The sequence below is a fragment of the Sinohyriopsis cumingii genome, chromosome 8 (genome assembly GCF_028554795.1).
Source record: "Sinohyriopsis cumingii isolate HCF-2022 chromosome 8, ASM2855479v2, whole genome shotgun sequence".
NCBI classification, from domain to species: Eukaryota; Metazoa; Mollusca; class Bivalvia; order Unionida; family Unionidae; genus Sinohyriopsis; species Sinohyriopsis cumingii.
Window position 1 is genome coordinate 85,886,361 of NC_142968.1, and position 19,069 is coordinate 85,905,429.

Here is a 19,069-nt window from a genome sequence, read left to right on the forward strand (position 1 = left end):
TTAAAAGTAGTCTGTGAGTACATAAAAGCCTGGGGGATGAGACTCTCTTTCCTTCCCCAGGAGTAATTAAAAATCACGCGGTGCGTTATTAAACCAGTGATATATGCTCCATTCGAGCGAAAATCACTTTAATTCAAGTAAGCAAGCAAGCAAGTTCGGGTACCGTCTCTAGCACTCTTGATGACACCAACTGTCTGGGTTATTTTCTTTCTTGCAAGCCCCTATGTTCCACTTCTGTTTGTGATAATAACTTGTGATACTTCACATTTTCTAAAGTGGAAATCTTTACAAGCCGTACAAAATACAAAACTTATATGACTTTGGCTTTTGACACTTGCACAGACTCTGCACTTTATGTGTCACGAGAAAATTGTATATCCAATTTTTACCATTTTCAAAAACACGCACACACTTGCAGCTGGACCAGAAATATGTACATCTTGTTTTGTGGATAAGTCACAGAAAAGTCCAAGTCCATAGGTGGTTATGAACGTTAGGAATATCCCCTCATTTTTTCAGAAATATCAAAGCTTGTATGTGCATTTTCCCTTTTCCACTCTATATTAGTGCTTAGATTTGTTCCAAAAAAAAAAAAAAAAAAAAAAAAAAAAAAAAGAAACGAAATAATTTTGAAAAAAAAAAAACAACTGAATTTTGAATTCAGGTTTCTCTCTGTTTATAATTTTTTTTTTCAAGTTGATGGTGCATGACAGAGTACATTCGCCTACCTTTCCAAAGTGAGAGCCATTTCTTCACATGTCATTGCCTTTGTTAAATTCGGTTTCATTGGTTAGTTATCGTTAATCTTTAATTTTTTCATGCATTTCTTTTTGATAGAAGATTTAAGGCTTTCTAGTGTTGTAACGGTATTTATGTTGTTAGTCTGTTGATGAAATTATCTATAGCAAAGTGCTTAAGATTTTTTCAGGTTTTTTTATTATTTCAAGCCCTACAAAAGGAGACCAAGTTTGTCTTCAAAGAGGATTGAAGCTCTAAATTACACGGGCGTGAAGGAAAACATCGTTGTGTTCATTCTAATCATGCTTGCCGTATCTCTTTGTGTTTTAGAGGTCATATTTCTTCTTAAGTAAATACACGCATCAATAGACAGACAGATTGGGTCATCATCCTTGAGTTTCACTGTACTTTCGGTTCTTTACTTCATACAAACTCCAAATTTATTAGTTTAAAAAAACAAACAAACAAACAAACAAAAAAAAAAGATAACATGCCCCTCAGTACTGTAACACGTCTGTTCTGACTCTACCGATGTGAGTGTGAGTGTTTATGTTAAAATGTTTAAGTGAGATATAAAAAAATGGTCAGCTTGAAAACGCGAACCAATACTGTGACGCTCAGTATTTTGATGTGGTAAGAAGAAATGGTACAACACACACAAAGAGGGCTTGTAAGTTCACATTTCAGTCTGTCTGCACTGTAATGGTAACAACGCAAGAACATAGGGATTATTATGCCACAGTCCTAGAACAAAACAATGCATCACCCGTTGTAAGCCATTTCATTGGCTATACTTATTTTCTTACCGCGTTCACTTCGAATTGACTTGAGTAGCTATTCAGACAGTGACGAGAATGGCCATGCTTTACTGGGTCTATCCTATAGGCGATTTATATTAAAAAAATATTTTAAAAAATTAAACTAATGCACGAACAATTGTTCCATGGGCGATCCCATGGAAATTGTGTCCGTCTTATTACAAAATACATCGACATTTAATTTAACCGTGCAGATCGCTAGAATAAACCTCTGATCATATACATTTTGAAAAGTGTTGTGTGACACAGATCGCCATTGTCGCTTGGTGTCTGCTTTCTTCTTCGAAAAGAGATCGTTTCGTCTTGACTATAAAAATTTAATTTGACTAAGTTTTACGCACTACTTGAACTCATACATTTCACATTGTAGGTGAAAGCCGTCGTTCTCAGTTTTCTGGAAGTTCGTTTTTGCGTTTCTCAGATGTGATACTATTTTTTATGGACCGAACGAAATTTCTTTTGGCGTGAATCAGGACTCGTGGTTTTGTTGCATAAATGGAGAACATTGATGAAAGCTCAGTTATGTCGTCTTCGAAATCGCTGACACGGATCTGAGCTAACACTTCAGGTTTTGTGTGAGGCGATACGGTACATCATTGCCTTTTACTTCCTCAATGAAATCGTTTCATCTTATTGCAAAATTACATTTGACTAGGTTTCATACGCAGCAGGTCCCTGTATATAAGGAGAGTGTCTTAGCGTCAGAGTATTCATCCCACTCTCAAACGATCAAGAAGATGGAAGAGTCAGCACAGATCGACCTGCTGGTCAAATATTTGCTAAAAGTCATACGAAAGCATAATTCACAGGCGAAAGTGGCAACAAAACTTACTCTTTTGGTCGTTGATTTGATGAGAGTCATACGAAAGTGTGTGCTAATGAAGTTTGCTATATCTGCAAAGGTAAATGGGTATTTGTCTCCAAAATACCTGCTTCGTCTAAGAAAGAGAGACAAAAGTCAAGATACCTAATATCGTTGTCAGGAGAAAGGACACTGGAATTCAGAGTGCCCTACGAGAAAAGAGAAGAAACAGAAACAAGTGGGATTTTCCAAACGAAATACCCACAAGTTGGAGCTATAAATAGATAGTGGGATTTCATAGGAATTTCAGCTGATTATAGATACATAGGTATTTATCCACGATCGTCACAGAAGTTGATATTGTAAGTAGTTACTAATTTTATCCATTTTATAGTGTGTGTGTGTTTATGTGTGTGTGTGAGTATGTCTGCGCGCGTACGTTGTGTGTTTCTCTGTGTGCGTGTGTGTGTGTGTGTGAGTATGTCGGCGCGCGTACGTTGTGTGTGTGTGTGTGTGTTTGTGTGTTTGTGTGTGTATGTGTGTGTGTGTGTCTGCGCGCGTACGTTGTGTGTGTGTGTGTGTGTTTGTGTGTGTGTCTATTGGTCTCTGTTTGTCCGTATAAAACTCACTTTATCCCTATCAGATACACTCTACCTTCCTACCTACAGTAGCGCGTATTCAGGTCAGCCACTTGCAACACTGTTGCCATTTATCCCCTAGTGTTCAGTACAGTGACGTCACTGACGCTGGAAATTTTGAGACTATAAATATCGACTTGGGGATTTCCACATTTTGTAGCTATACATATATAATAGAATTCATAAACAGGAACGTCACTGAAGCTGAGGCTATAAAAAGATAGTGGGATTTTCCAAAGGAAAAACCCACAAGTTGGAGCTATAAATAGATAGTGGGATTTCATAGGAATTTCAGCTGATTATAGATACATAGGTATTTATCCACGATCGTCACAGAAGTTGATTTTGTAAGTAGTTACTAATTTTATCCATTTTAGTCTAAACCATTGTAACTTAATTTTCGGGGATATGTTTATTTTCCTTTAAATTCTGGGACAATTTCGTCATTTTAACGTTACTTTTAGTCACATCCATTTTGTCGTTGAGCATTTCCTTGATTATAGCTATTTATAGCATCATTACAATTATGCAAATTTTTGAACACCCCAGCAAGATTTCAGGTCTTGGTAATGCTTTATATATAAATCCCACGCTTGTACTAGTGTATGTATGTTTCTTTCTCTGTTGTGTTTGACCCTCTACCATCATTGTCCCTAGACAATCCCACCATGTTCAATTCCCCTTGACGCTATACAGACCCACCATGTTCAATTTCCATATGTTAAATTCTCTTGAGGCTATATCCCCCAGGGGTTTCCGTAATGTTAAATTCCCCTTGTACGTATATTGACCCACGATTTATTCCCATGTTAAATTCCCTTGTACGTAGAGTGACCCACGATTTTTCGCCATGTTAATTCCCCTTGTCCGTAATCTGACCCACGATTTTTCGCCATGTTAAATTCCCCTTGTCCGTAGAGTGACCCACGATTTATCGCCATGTTAATTCCCCTTGTCCGTAATCTGACCCACGATTTTTCGCCATGTTAAATTTCCATTGTCCGTAATCTAACCCAGGGGGGTCTGTAATGCTAATTCCCATTGTCCGTAAAGTGCCCCCCTTAACTACTCCCTTGGCGACAGTCAGGTTAGAAATTATAAATCAATGAATAAAAGGACTAAGTTTTGTGTATTTTTTTTACTATCCTTAATGCTTTTCGTGTTTAAAATCGGAAGGGGAGGTAAAAAATAAAACGGGAGGGTATGTGAATAGACACCGTTGCATGTAATTCATTCATTCAGTTTTATGTGTGTATTCACATCTATCACTTAAGAGATTTCCGTTAAAAAGTGAATTATGCCTGTAATGACTTACTTTTATGGGTAACGTGGGTCTGCCACATATTCATGCGAAGTTGGCTAGACATAATTCAACATAATTTCCTTTTGGTTTATTCTTGGCACATACATTGAAATTTGTATCTATGGCCAAAATTGTCTATTACTTAAAAAGCTAGGTCTAGAATAGCCCGGCCGATAAAGGCCCGTTTCTGTATCAATTACTAATTACTACTATCATGTATACTAATAGAAATAACTAATACATAAATATCAATCCTTACTTTGTAAAAGATCTATAAACACTATGAAGTATGTCACATGATAATAGTAGGCAGAATTAATATTTTAATACAAATAATACTATCATACAGGTTAGAGAATTTTTAACGGAGATTCTAACCCAGGTCCGCAGGTAAATGGCACCCATCGCCTTGCCTGCACACACGAGCCCATATTCCTTCACGACTAAGCACACATCACCAATAAATGATGTTACTCAGTCGGTGTTATGTGCACTCGTGTGTAGCAGATTCATTCGCATGACGACTGGTAATTAATTCTCATGTATCTACACAGTCATTCCGGATTCCTATGAAGTAAATTAAGATATATAGAATAAATTATAGAGAATTATAAATATACACCAAAACAGAACGGAATGTGATATTCCTGGATTCCTATAGAAGAATGCTTGATAATAGTAGGCATATATATATATATATATATATATATATATATATATATATATATATATATATATATATATATATATATATATATATGAATATGATGTATGTGTGTGTTTGTGTGCATGTTGTAATTATCTTATTAACTGTTGCTGGTCAAATGCATATACTTTATGTGAATAGAAAAATGGTCACATGAAAGACGATTTCTCCTTCCATGGGGTCCGAGTCGGTTCGGTCTTGCGATTTTCGGCTTTGGTTGAGGCGGCTTTTAACAGTTCGGCCTTTTGTGATCACCAATACAAATGTAATAATATGTCATTAAATGCATTTATCGTAGGAAATTTGTTGATTGCTCTATCGCAGTGCTGTCCAGCATTTTTGACACCATGGACCACTGAAAAATGTTTTTCTTGAAGCCGAGGGCCGCAGCAGAAAACTGAAAAGCAACAACTATATAGCTGCTCGAGCTCTGGCGGATCATTTAAAACCAGCCCGCGGACCGCGGCTTGGACAGCACTGCGAGTCTATCGTAAACGTGAATTTCATAATCAAGACTCAGTAAATAATGTCAATCAACGTTGTTCATTTTTATATTCGCGGACATTACTTAAAGTCTGCACACATTTATTCATAACTTCCATGCCTTTGTTTTCCTAGTGTTGATAACAAGATGAATAAAACTGGGTAGAAAAAATATAAAAACACAGATTTACAACTCTAGATTAAATATATGGCTGTCAGAAAGTCTCATAAGAACAGGCGATTTTATTGAACATCCAAAAAAAAAAAAAGAAAACAATCACACACAAATCCCAAATACATGCTTAAAGAAAAGTCCAATTATAGAACTGTAGTGTGACGCACAGTTTAAACCTATTATTTAATTTAAATTCTGTGATTTCAATCGACATCTGTTACAGAAATCTGTGGAAAGTCGAGCATCTGTAAGAAAATTACATCCAAGCAATCGAGCTCTTTCCAGTTTTGATCCAAAAACCAGAATGGGAGATCTCTCAATATTGCGCATTCATTAAACAGCATACATTTTCTCTGTGCCAAAACTAATTTTAGACATGTATAAATGCTGAAACACGGTTACATATTTTAAAACAGAATGGCAATGCTTTTTCATATAATTACATAATTTAAGGTCAGCATTATTTTCAAAATACTATATAATTAATTAGACAAACTCAAAGGTGAAAACGTCCCAATACGAACAGTAGTTTGAAAGATAAATAAATTATTCACATAAAATATATTGAAAATATCAGAAGAAAACCCGGAAAAGAAGGAAAGTTCACAAAAAAGATATATGAAATGGAAAAAAGTATAAATTAAGACGTATAAAACGTTATGAGTGAAAAGAAGAAAGAGGCACAAGTATCATATCTGATATCGGAAGTCTACCGATAATCGAATGTGATAATTCAGCCAGGAGTGTCTCCGTAATCACTACAAAGCTAAACTGTTCAAATCGTATGAAACATCAATCTCTTTTTAGAGACTGGAGGATTGGAAAAGAGTTGTGACTGTAAAGATTTGCATTCGCGTCTCATTAGTGACTCTCAAAGTTTCCTGACATATGAAATATTTCTGAGACAAAAAAAAAGGTATAGGGAGTATGAAAGGTAAAATGCGATCGCTGATTCTTTCCTGATACTGGTACTGCAATCTGTATAATCAGCACAGGTTTGCTGTTTGCTATCAGTGGTTTATTTGAGTTTTTGGTGTTATTCCTCACTGACCAGTGCTTCATCTTTTGCAGCTAAATGTTTTGGCAATATATGTATTAAAAAAATGTCATCGACTAAGAAGTGAATAGATATGTGTATTGTAGAAATGCTGTCGTGAAAAGGACAGCTACTGGTACTTCATTTTCTTTTTATCATTATTGAACAATCTTTTACAGAGGTCCTTTTTATTTTTAAACCCAGATCTTTTCCGTCCTAGTCCTTTCTGACCCGTTACCGGCCTTTCTAGACCGGGCCTTTTTAACCCAGGCCTTTTTCGTACTGGTGCTTTGTTCCTTTGAACGAAGAGAAAGCTTTTTTATTTGGATTGATCTCATGTTTCATACAATCTTTCACTTTCGCCTCCTTCTGTACTTTCAAGAAGTACCAGTTTTATTCTTCGTGGTGTTTTTCTTTTTATGGTCCTGTTTTTGCTTCCATTTGACCTTAAGAGCAATCTGATTAAAATCAGATCTCAACTGTCCTACGTGATGAGTGGAGATATAATTTTAATCAGATTGCTTGGAGAGTTAGATAGCAATCTAATTCAGAATAGTGTAATCAAGTGCACTTTACCGTAATATAGTCTAAAATATCGATTAAACGCATTTTCACCTATTCACACAATAATCTAAGCCCTTTTGTCACAAGGAACGTAGAAGACGGCAGAAGGTTTACTATGGCTGACAACGGTACTGTGGTTGGAAATCAAATCCAAGAAATTATTCGCTGCGCTAATTTTGCTGCAATTAAACACAAAGATCAACGAAGGAAAGATGAAGATCAAACTCCATATATAAATCATCCAATAGGTGAAATGCTTAATAATAACTAAAGAAATTGAAAAATGGTCAACGAAGAATTTACTCGATTCTAATTCTACTTTCAATTTCAGGGTTAAGAAATCGTGAAAAATGAAAGTTGACATTAATGTTTTAATTAATACTTTTAGTGGCCAGTACGCATTGAAAGTTCATTTTGTGTAAGTTTCCTCACATTGAACTTAGTATTTAGCATAACTATATACGATTTACTCAAAATATAACCAAATACTGCACAAATATATCCAAATACTCAAAACACCCAAATACAGCCCAAATATACCCAAATACCCAAATATACCCAAATACTGCCCAAATATACAAAAATACTACCTATATGCTAAACAATATTATCCAGAAACAAGCACGTGATGCGTTTGCTAATAAAGAAATTGTTAAATTCATTCTAAAGTTAAGTTCTGGGTTAAAATGAAATGCGTTAAATTACTAAAGCAATTAGAAGATTCTTTGTACAAAGTGTAACAGACATCACCAGTTACCATTAAAAATTATCAACATAGTCCGAGACAACATATATGTCCATAATTTGCATACTTAATTGCAGTTATCTATATTCTAGAAGAATGTTAATTTTTATTGGCCTCGAGTGTGTGTCCCCCCTCCTCCATGGCTCTTTGTTCGAAACATTCAAAGGCTTTTATGCGTTCGTCTTCCCACCCTCTGATATTTATGTGTTGTTTTTTCCATAAAGAATCAAAAAGACGTTTGAAAAACAATGTATTTATTGTTTTTGTTGCGGTGGTTTCTCTTAAATTGCTACTTTCTTGGGTGACTCAATCACTGACGTTCCTGTATATACAGGCCCCTTATTTCATCCTCTCCCAATACTTGACATCTTTATTCTATAAAATTAATAACTAGTTATATATCTTGTACTATCACCCATTGACATTTTTATGGATAATTACATCAGATGGTCCCTATTTCCGGTGATCATGGCCAACGATCTTCGTATGGTCCATGTTTGCTATGTATATGCTATAATGTTGGGTATGCTATATAGTTTCTGTGTCTGCACTGGCCTTTGCGTGGTCAAATTTTTATTTTGGTGATTTGTTTATTTCTCCTAGAAAAGCTTTGTTTCAAAATGAGAGAAGAGGTGATGAAACTTTAAGATTATATACCTTGCATTTGATTGCTTGTAATTAACAATTATGTTTTATTCAGACTGTCTAGCAGTTTATTAATGATAAAAAATACACAACTTTAAACTCATCCTATTTCCAAAGCAAACATGCTGACGATTGTCAGTAATCAATAAGTAGTCAAAAACAATTTGAGGTTGATTTTAGCAGGTTGCTGGTGAACAAATATTACTTGATTAAATGAGAGCTTGCCGCTTGGCACCATTTTTGGCATTTTTTTTCTTCAGTTTATTTTTTTTAATCATTGACAAGAAGCAATTCTCAATTCTAAATTCTTTAGTAATTTTTTTTTCCCATAAATGAGAAGTTGTAAACACATTACTTCCTATTCATTGTTGGTTCTCTTCAAAATAATTGCTTTTTTTCTTCATAAAATGCAGAATTGTACTAACTTTTTTACAAGATCACTTTAGTTTGCTTAATATCTTTTGCCATTTATTGGCAATGTTAAGTTGAATTTTGTAAAACTAGCTATAAACCTGACCTAATTGCTTGAACAAAATGCTAACGGAAACAGTTCAAAGTAATGTATTTCATTTCCATAGCCCAATAGATAAACATTACATCTTTTCAAAACTATGTGCAGAATAGACTGACATATCACGAGCCACGAAAACACGGGGATGGTATCCGGTGTGTCCAAAAGTAATATTATTTTGAACAAAATATTCTGGTGACATTTGCCTCTTTTCAAATGGTAAGCATTGCAGCATTTCATTTTTATCAATAGGTTGAATTTGGTATGCGTTTTGCTTCAGTATTGGTGATGGAAACGTTAGGTGCACAGAAATGCCCAACAGCATTGTAAATTTGCATGTAATTTATGTGATTTCCTTTCATCAAAACGTAAGGAGAAAATAAAGGGAAAATTCTGTAAAACGATTTGTCTAATTATTTTTTATTTAACTTATACAAATAGAAAATACAATTGTAACATAAAGATTACATTATCTGAGGAAACTTGCTGTGAAACAGGAATTAAATCTGCCCAACTTCAGTTTTGTTGTGTATATACTAACATTAGTCCTACATTAGTCCTATATTGTAAGACCTCATCCCTGATATTTATGTTTTGGGCATCATCGCCAAAAACATAAATATCATAGTCTTGGTTTTACTTTGTAGGACTAATACTAACATATCCTTTAACATCAAACACCCGGTCTATAATGGCAAGCCTGGTGGGACTGGAACTAGTAATCTCTTGAAGATTATTACATAGAATAGTGAAATTAAATTGAGTTGACATAAAAGTTAATATATTATCTCCTGTCTTCTATTCTAATAAAATGCACACACTAACATCACAAGCAAGATTTTAGTGTTTGGAAAGGAAAGTTTGATGTACATATAATGTCTGTGTTGTTCAGTGTTCGTGAGTCATTCATTTTTCATATTTATTGTGAACTTCGGTCATAAAGTGAGGTTATATTATTTACAGTACATGGCAAATAGCAGACCTGACAACTCTTACAATTTAGCCGTAAGTCGTACGAAAATTACCCTTAAAATATGGACTTACAGCATAGTAACAAAAACTACAGAAAAAGGATGGTTGCTGAAAAATCCGGATAATTGGTTCATCTGTGTTTTATTTGGATCTGGGTTTCATCTTAGACGTAGTGAAATTAGTTTGGGAACCAGACTAACTTTACAGCAGTACCCCAGATGCTTTAAACTGCACTTATTTGTTCATGAGAAGCGTCTGCATGATAAAACTGATGATTATAGAATTTTTAAAAATGGCATCCAGAAAGTGATGCATGTAAAAGACGAAAGGGAAATTAAGCTTCGTGAAAAGTATTAATAATCAGCACAGGAACAAAAAGGAGTATTCAGATTCTTGTGAATAAAAGCTTTAAAGGACACAATTACGTTTATTGGACATCACTTGCCATTTTGAGCATGTCTTGTGGCGGGAGATAAGATTGCCGCCATCATGTGAAATGGAAAGAATTTCCAAGAATTGTGTCAAGTTGAGAGATAGCAACAAGCCATTTAGCTGCATAGGGTTTGGAACTAGAGTTTGTGCAACTGTACTAGTGGTAAATGAAGTAAATGCTTACTTTAGAAACTTTTCAGTTGAACATAATGTTTATCGTCAATGTGTCAAACTTTTAATTACGTTTTCCATCTTTACAATAGCAGTTATTGACATTTTATTACACCTTACTGAAAACTGGTCAATCTTATGGAAAAAAATAAACTGCCTTACTGAGACTGACTCGTCACGGTTGTCAGGTCTGAATTAGTTGCTGAGTTGGGAGACTATGAAGCATAGTGGTCATTATGACAGTGTCCCCCAAAATTATATTTTTCAGCTGTGTAGAAGTAGAGATCACCCGGTTGCTGAAAAGTACCTGTGTTAGTTTGAAAACCTGTATACACATTTTATTGTAGAAAGCCTATAATTGATGAAACTTTTTATTTCTGGTATTCATATATATTGAATTACTTTGATTAATATCATCTTCCCCACCCCCAGTAAATCTGAATCCCTCAATTCTGAAAAACTAGAACAATATTCAGTCCCAAATGCTTAAAACCTATCCCATAAAACTGAAACTCAGTTGAAACTTGGAAACATATTTTAGCTGCAAAATTCCTGACATGCTGGGACAGATTAATTGCGGTTAACAGGCGCTGTAGTAGTCTGATCTACGAGACAAAGACCTGGAGACTGCCCCAAAGGCATGCTTAAAACAGCACTTGACACATGTGCCAACACAGATTAGAGCTGACAGTAAACTGTCTGAAGTAATTGCACCAAACAAAATAGTCCATTTTTAAGGCTAATTGCATGTATTAATTGCTACTAGTAATTGCTTATAGGTAAGCCAGTTGAGAAAGACTTTTTATCTGCTCATTATCTAATTATGAATGATGCTATTCCATACATGCCAACCATTACGCTTTTGGTGTAATCATTCCGCTTTTTTCACTATATTACGCCATATGCGTATCTGTATTTGGATTACGCATTTTCGGTATATCCCCCTACCCAAAAAATTAATAATTTGTTTTCTCATGCAAGCGCCTTTGGATGCCTCTACACCATTCTCATGGAAGCGCTTTTTGATGCCAGCTGTAAACATCAGCCATTTCGAGCGGGTTTTTGTAGTGCCACCTTCAGGGAAAACCCCTGTTAGATACTACATTCATTGCAGTGAATGACTATTACATCAGATCATGTGGTCGCTGTTTATGCTCTGGTCGAAATCTGCTATTTAAAGTAACTGGGTTGTATTCACCACTCTCCAAAATAGAGGTCGCGGATTTCATTCAGTACTTATATTGTTACAGGACAGGTTAGAACCCCCATTCCTTGATTCATGGACGGATACTCCATATTTTCTTTGTAACAAGCCCCTGTGCTTACTCGAATTTTCACGATTAGAATCACACCTATGAAAGCTTCAATAACTTAGGTAAAGGCTCTGATATTTATGTAGGTAGCAATTAGTTTTTATAAATTATCAAATTTAGATGACTTAGTGATGTAGACGCAGAGAAAGAACTTGTAAATTTCTGGTATGAGAAATGGCAGCTAAGGTTGGTCACGCGGCTTCACTGACTTGACGGTGAACAAATTCTCTCAAGATTTTAAAGCACATAAAAATTCTTCCCTGAAAAATAATTACACAGCTATAACGATTGGACTTTAGTTTTAAATTTTTCCATACATAATATATGTGTACCAAAAATGAAAAATGGTTAAAATTGCTGTTAAATGTAACATACACTGCACCGCTTAACAATGTATATGGAGTCGAATAGGTAACAGGTGTTCTTTTTATAGCGCACTGCACTGGGTAGTTTTGCTACTTGTATATCGAAGAGCTAAGAAGCCATGCACTCTTTCTAGAGTCTGTGTAAGAGACTTTGACAATGACAAAGGCAAAGTTAGAGTGCTCTTCTTTCATTACCAGAATTAACAATAATTCCACTGGAGAAAGCATTTTTTTATTTGCTTGATAATGCTTTGAATAAATATAACAGATTGTTCAGTATTGTTAACATAAATAAAACTGAATTCAGATCCAGGCTCAGTAACCCAGCACTTAGTACTCTACTGGTGTGCAAAACATTCATAGTCTCTGCTGATACAAAGTATTTTGAAATGCAATACGAGACTCTTTTTCTTTTTTAAGCTTAAAGTGTTATATACGAAAACTTGAAGCAGTAACTGATGTTAAAAGTCCAGAGGGATAAATAAATCATTTTGTTCATATGCGCATTGAATTTTTATCATGTTATATGTGGATTACTCTTTTTCTGCTTGGATTACTCTTTTTCTCCAGTTGGATTGCACTTTTTCCTTGCCAGGGGTTGGCATGTATGCTATTCATTTGGATACAATAGCAATAGAACATTGTTTGCTTGTTTTATTTAAGTTAAATATCAGCACTCTATGAACCAGCCAAGCGGCTTTGCATTTGATGACTGGAGTCCTACAATGCAGTATTACAAATGCCAGATGACCACTCTAGTGGCCTAGCCATTAGAGTGTCCACTTTAGATGTGGGATGTTGCAGGTTCAAACCCTGGCTGAGTCATACCAAAGACATAAAAATGGTACTAACAGCTGCCTCACTAGGTGCTCGGCATTAAGAGGTTAGTGTTAGGACTGGTTGGCCTGGTTTCAGGATAATGTGACTGGGTGGGGATCGTTCTTGCAGTTGATATTAACTATAATATGATTTGAAATCCATAAACAATACAAAAAGTCTATACAATTTAATTCATAAAAAGATCATTACTTTGAATAGCAGATATAATAAATGTAGTTTGATAAATGAAGTGTCATGAAAGTTATGCAATGAGTCTCAGTACATTACATCATTTGTTTTCAACAAGGTATCAAAGTAGTTTTTTTAAACACTATAACAACTTTAACTTGTATAAACATTTAAGATTAAAATAAAAGAACAAAATTAAAAATTAAAATCAGATGTCTTTAATAGCATTTTGGTAGTGAACTATAGTTACAAATCATCAGTTGATTAATGTCACTACACTAGAATGTGCAGATTATTTGTATCTTATGTTGAATTTAAGAAGCAAGAATCAACTGTGTACGTTTATCTTTGCCATCCCATTCTTTTTAATTATTTTACTGGCAACAACTTTTGTTTATGAATTCTCTTTTACTAGGATTTACTTTGACAGCTTCACTGATTTCGTCTGTGATACAGTTTGTCATTAGTCTTATTTTGGGATATTTGCTAGGATTTATTCCTGAAGATTTCATATCTCTTTCTGCCTTTGACCTTGTTGTTAGGAGGACACTCAACTTTTTCTTCAGTCAGTGTAACTATTTTTGAAAGTGTCTCAGACCTCTTCTTTGACAATAAATTTGATTCTTTTAACTATATGTCTTTTCTGTTGAGAAACTTTTCTGCTGGTTCTCTTTTTGGTAGAAGAAGTTGGAGGTTAGATTGTGAATTTGCTGGTCGATGGTAGGGAAACAACACTCATGCTCGTAACTTCAGCTACATGTACTCCTTGGGTGTTTACTTGTCCATGCATGGTCTTGTTTTTAAGTGACATGCTTTGTTTAGATTTTTCAGTAGTTTCCCACCATTTGTTGGGTTCCACTGCTGAAAGTAAAGCCGTCAGTTTGCAGATGTATTTGGATCTCATAGTTACTGTTTTTAGACAGTTACTTCCATCTTTAACTTTCTTGCTCACTCTATATTCTTTTGTTATTGAGCATTCATTTAAGCCACACGTTCAAAACATGAAACGATTACATCATTTATATAGATTTGTTCTTGATATTATTATTATTATCCCCTTTTCAGTATTTATGATGAATCTTGTTACTTCTGGTTACTGTATATCAGCCGTTTTACACCTATTGTGGTGCTTGTATTTTACATGCTGAAAACAAGCATATATTTATATCATGTGTTTTAGACCTATAAGTGCTTTGTAATAAATAAAAAGGCTTTTTATTTGCACTAAATGTATCTAAAATTATCATAGTTCAAAATAACAACTTGAAAATCATTGGAATATATTTATTTGCATGAGATAATCATGTTAATTCAATTGTATCCCTGTACAATACAGTAACAGTGTTACTTGTCTCACCTTTCATTTAAAACATAAAGTGTTGTTAATTGTATATTTTTATGTGATTGTTGTTAATGGAGATGTCTTACATAGTAAGCATTCATATCAGTATTATGCAGCCTGAAAATCAGAGTCAGACAAAATGATTCCTGAGTCGACTTAGTCTAACTTCACAACTGTGCTGTATGAGAGTGGAGATAACCTGATGATAATTGCCCTCTTCAGGCCCGGGTGATTTAACCAAATAATTGTTTGGAGCAGGATGATTACCCAAAATGCAACAGAATTCTTCAGAAATAGAATACTGATTCTAATCTATTCAGGAATTGTTATATTGGCAGCCATAGTGGGGCATTATTCACCTTGTAAAATCCCTTTGCAAATTTTAAGAGGTTATACAGCATAATTATGTTTATTTGACCTTGTTCAGATGGGAATAATTTTCACAATGGCATGAAGGTCAGAAAATTAAAAGTTAATATTTGATGAGACATTTTTTTCACAAATATGTTTCATTTTCAAAGTTGTGCATACATATTTTTAGCACTTAAATACCAGAAACATTACACAGTGAAAATGGTACAGAACCTCTGATATTTTGAACACATGCATGACTGGTCATGTCGTCATATGATTATGTCACAACACGTGTGAATTATCTCCACTTCCACCTCAAAGTGCTTGGCAGACAATTCCAGTCTGTGCCAGTAAGACTGAGGTGAATTATTTCTACCTCAGTGGGTATGACAGTACTCAAGTCCATGCCAGATAGTCTGGTTATTAGATCAGCTTATCATGTAACAACTGAGGTGAATTATTTCTACCTCAGTGGGTATGACAGTACTCAAGTCCATGCCAGATAGTCTGGTTATTAGATCAGCTTATCATGTCACAACTGAGGTGAATTATTTCTACCTCATTGGGTATGACAGTACTCAAGTCCATGCCAGATAGTCTGGTTATTAGGTCAGCTTATCATGTCACAACTGAGGTGAATTATTTCTACCTCAGTGGGTATGACAGTACTCAAGTCCATGCCAGATAGTCTGGTTATTAGATCAGCTTATCATGTCACAACTGAGGTGAATTATTTCTACCTCAGTGGGTATGACAGTACTCAAGTCCATGCCAGATAGTCTGGTTATTAGGTCAGCTTATCATGTCTCAAATGAGGTGAATTTTCTCCACATACTGTATAAGGACATCATACAGTCCTTACCAATCAGTAATCCTCTAACTTCAATGTTTTAAAAAGATATTCAGTGGAATTGCATCATTGTTATCAGTAAAATAAGAATATGAACACATTCCAATTATTGTACTCCCTCCATCCCTCGCTGACACTGTGAATCTGTCTGCATATAGTTTTCAAAGGTAATGGAACACACTCAGTTTGACGTGTGCACTTACAGAGTATATTTCTCATTATTATGGATGACACTATAAAATGTGGTTTTATGAAATGCATATTTTTCAAATTGAAATATTTAATATTTAAGAAATAATTCATACATTAATTTTGGATACTTTATTCCATTGTTGTGTACATTAAAAATGCTAACTATTAAATGTATTGCAGTTTGGTACAAAAAATAGGAGTCCTTCTTTTCTCACGAGCATTGATTGAATTATATGTACATGTATATTGATTTCCTGCCCTTTATTTTTAAGATTAAACAATACTTTTACTTTCTATCAGCATCAGCTTTTTCAGATGAATATGGTTCTTTTTATAGCTTCTCAGTTCTCTGCTTACAAGATCCATTTAATTAAAAAACTGTTGACGACCAAACTACCTATGTTTTTACAGTTTGAAATCATGAAAGAGTATAACGTGATCTTTGTTTTTAACAGAACTGTATCCTTAGTACCAATGTGATGTTGTTTTAACAGGACTGTATCCTGACTGAGTACTAGTGTGATCTTGTTTTAACAGGACTGTATCCTGACTGAGTACCAATGTGATGTTGTTTTAACAGGACTGTGTCCTGACTGAGTACCAATGTGATCTTGTTTTAACAGAACTGTATCCTTAGTATCAATGTGATTTTTATATTAAAAGAACTGTATCATGACAGAGTACCATGTGATCTTTGTTACAATGATGATTACATTGGTACTCTGTCAAGATACAGTCCATTTCAGAGAAAGATTACATTGGTAATCTATATCATTGATGGTACTATGTGTCAGGATACAGACATAAGTGATGGTACTCTGTCAAGATACGGACATAAGTGATGAAGAGTTTTTTAATAAATGACTTATCTGGTCATTGGACTATTAGAACCTTTTACCTTGGTTGCAGGAGGTTGTGGGTTCAAACCCAGCTGAGTCATACCAAAGACTTATAAAAATGGTACTAGCAGCTGTCTCACTTGGCGCTCAGAGGTTAGTGTTAGGACTGGTCAGGCTGGTGTCAGGATAATATGACTGGGTGGGACATGATGCTACATGTCTCTGGCATAATGATCCAGCGCTAGACATCACTATAAACGTCACACTGTGGACATTGTAGTGATATGACTAAAAATTATTAAAGCCATGTTAAAATTCCAAAACACACACATTTTTTAAGAAACATGTTTTTTTAAAATCAAAAAGCACTGTAGAGAACTGTGGGATCCACAAAGTCCATTCCTCAATCAAAACTTTAATATGGACTTGCATAATTTTATCTTTATTTGTTACAAACATTTATTGATCCTTATCTTCAGCATAATTATAATTTAATACAAAAATTTATGTAAGACAATTCTTTAATTTGCCAACACTTGTAAATTGTCCTTAATATTCTTGCTTACTTTCTCTCCACCCACAACCTCTTCAAATATCACTTTTCTAAACATGAACATAAAACATAATTGTATAATAAATAATCATAGAAAGAAGCAATATTACATTTTTCTCCCCCAAAATTTGGCATTGAAAATTGCATTAACCCCATAAAAACAATAGCAGCAACAGCAATTCCTATATTTAAGTATGCCTGATGTCACAGAATAGTATATGTCAATTAAGTTGCAACCATTCTTATCATTTAAGAAGCAATGAACAACACAATCACTTTGGTAGAAGAGTCATGAAAGTATAGGTCTTTATCTACTAAATTTCTTTTGAGCCCTGTGGGAGGTTGCAGGTTCGAACCCTGAGCAATTACCAAAGTTTTTAAAAAAACGGTACTAGCAGTTGCATCGTTTGGTGTTCAGCATTAACAGTTAGTGTTAGTACTAATTATCCACATGTCAGAATAATGTGACTGGGTGGGACATCATGCTAGATGTCTGCGGCATTATGCTTTAGTGCTAGACATCACTGTAAACTGCCACACTGCAGACATCGTAGTGATATAACTGAATTTTATTTAAAGCTACATTAAACACACACACATACACACACTGTTATTATGCCATGTGTAGATATTTTATATCCATCCTTTTGGTTAGATTTAACATCACTATGATTTATGTCACTTATCAAAATTGTGTTACAAATTGCCTATATAGAGCTAGGATGCAGAAGACCAACTATTATATTCAGTTTACATTTATTTAGCATGATGCTAGATTAAGACCAACTATTATATTCAGTTTACATTTATTTAGCATGATGCTAGATTAAGACCAACTATTATATTCAGTTTACATTTATTTAGCATGATGCTAGCATAAGACCAACTATTATATTCAATTTACATTTATTTAGCATGATGCTTGCATAAGACCAACTATTATATTCAGTTTACATTTATTTAGCATGATGCTAGCATAAGACCAACTATTATATTCAGTTTACATTTATTTAGCATCTTGCTAGCATAACACCAACTACTATATTTAATTTACATTTATTTAGCATGATGCTAGATTAAGACCAACTATTATATTCAGTTTACATTTATTTAGCATGATGCTAGCATAAGACCAACTATTATATTCAGTTTACATTTATTTAGCATGATGCTAGCATAAGACCAACTACTATATTCAGTTTACATTTATTTAGCATGATGCTTATATAAGGCCAAATATACTTCTATTGGATTTACATTTAATTATTAGGATGCTAGCATAAGACCAACTATTATATTCAGTTTACATTTATTTAGCATGATGCTGGCATAAGACCAACTATTATATTCAAGTTAGATTTTATTTAGCATGATGATTGTATAAGGCCAAATATTCTTCTATTGGATTGACATTTATTTAGTAGGATACTAGCATAAGACCAACTATTATATTCAATTTACATTTATTTAGCATGATGCTTGTATAAGGCCAAATATACTTCTATTGGATTTAC

At 34.4% G+C, this 19,069-nt stretch overlaps 1 protein-coding gene across 1 annotated transcript in view; it reads left to right on the forward strand.

The window, feature by feature from the left end:
• Positions 1-7,362: 7,362 nt before the first annotated feature.
• The window catches only part of LOC149794058 (guanosine-3',5'-bis(diphosphate) 3'-pyrophosphohydrolase MESH1-like), a 39,508-nt gene continuing 27,801 nt past the window's right edge, over positions 7,363-19,069 (forward strand). The window contains exon 1 of the mRNA XM_089968005.1: positions 7,363-7,511. Coding sequence (XP_089824131.1) covers positions 7,379-7,511 — 133 coding nt within the window. The 5' untranslated portion in view covers positions 7,363-7,378. The remainder of the gene's footprint in view (positions 7,512-19,069) is intronic.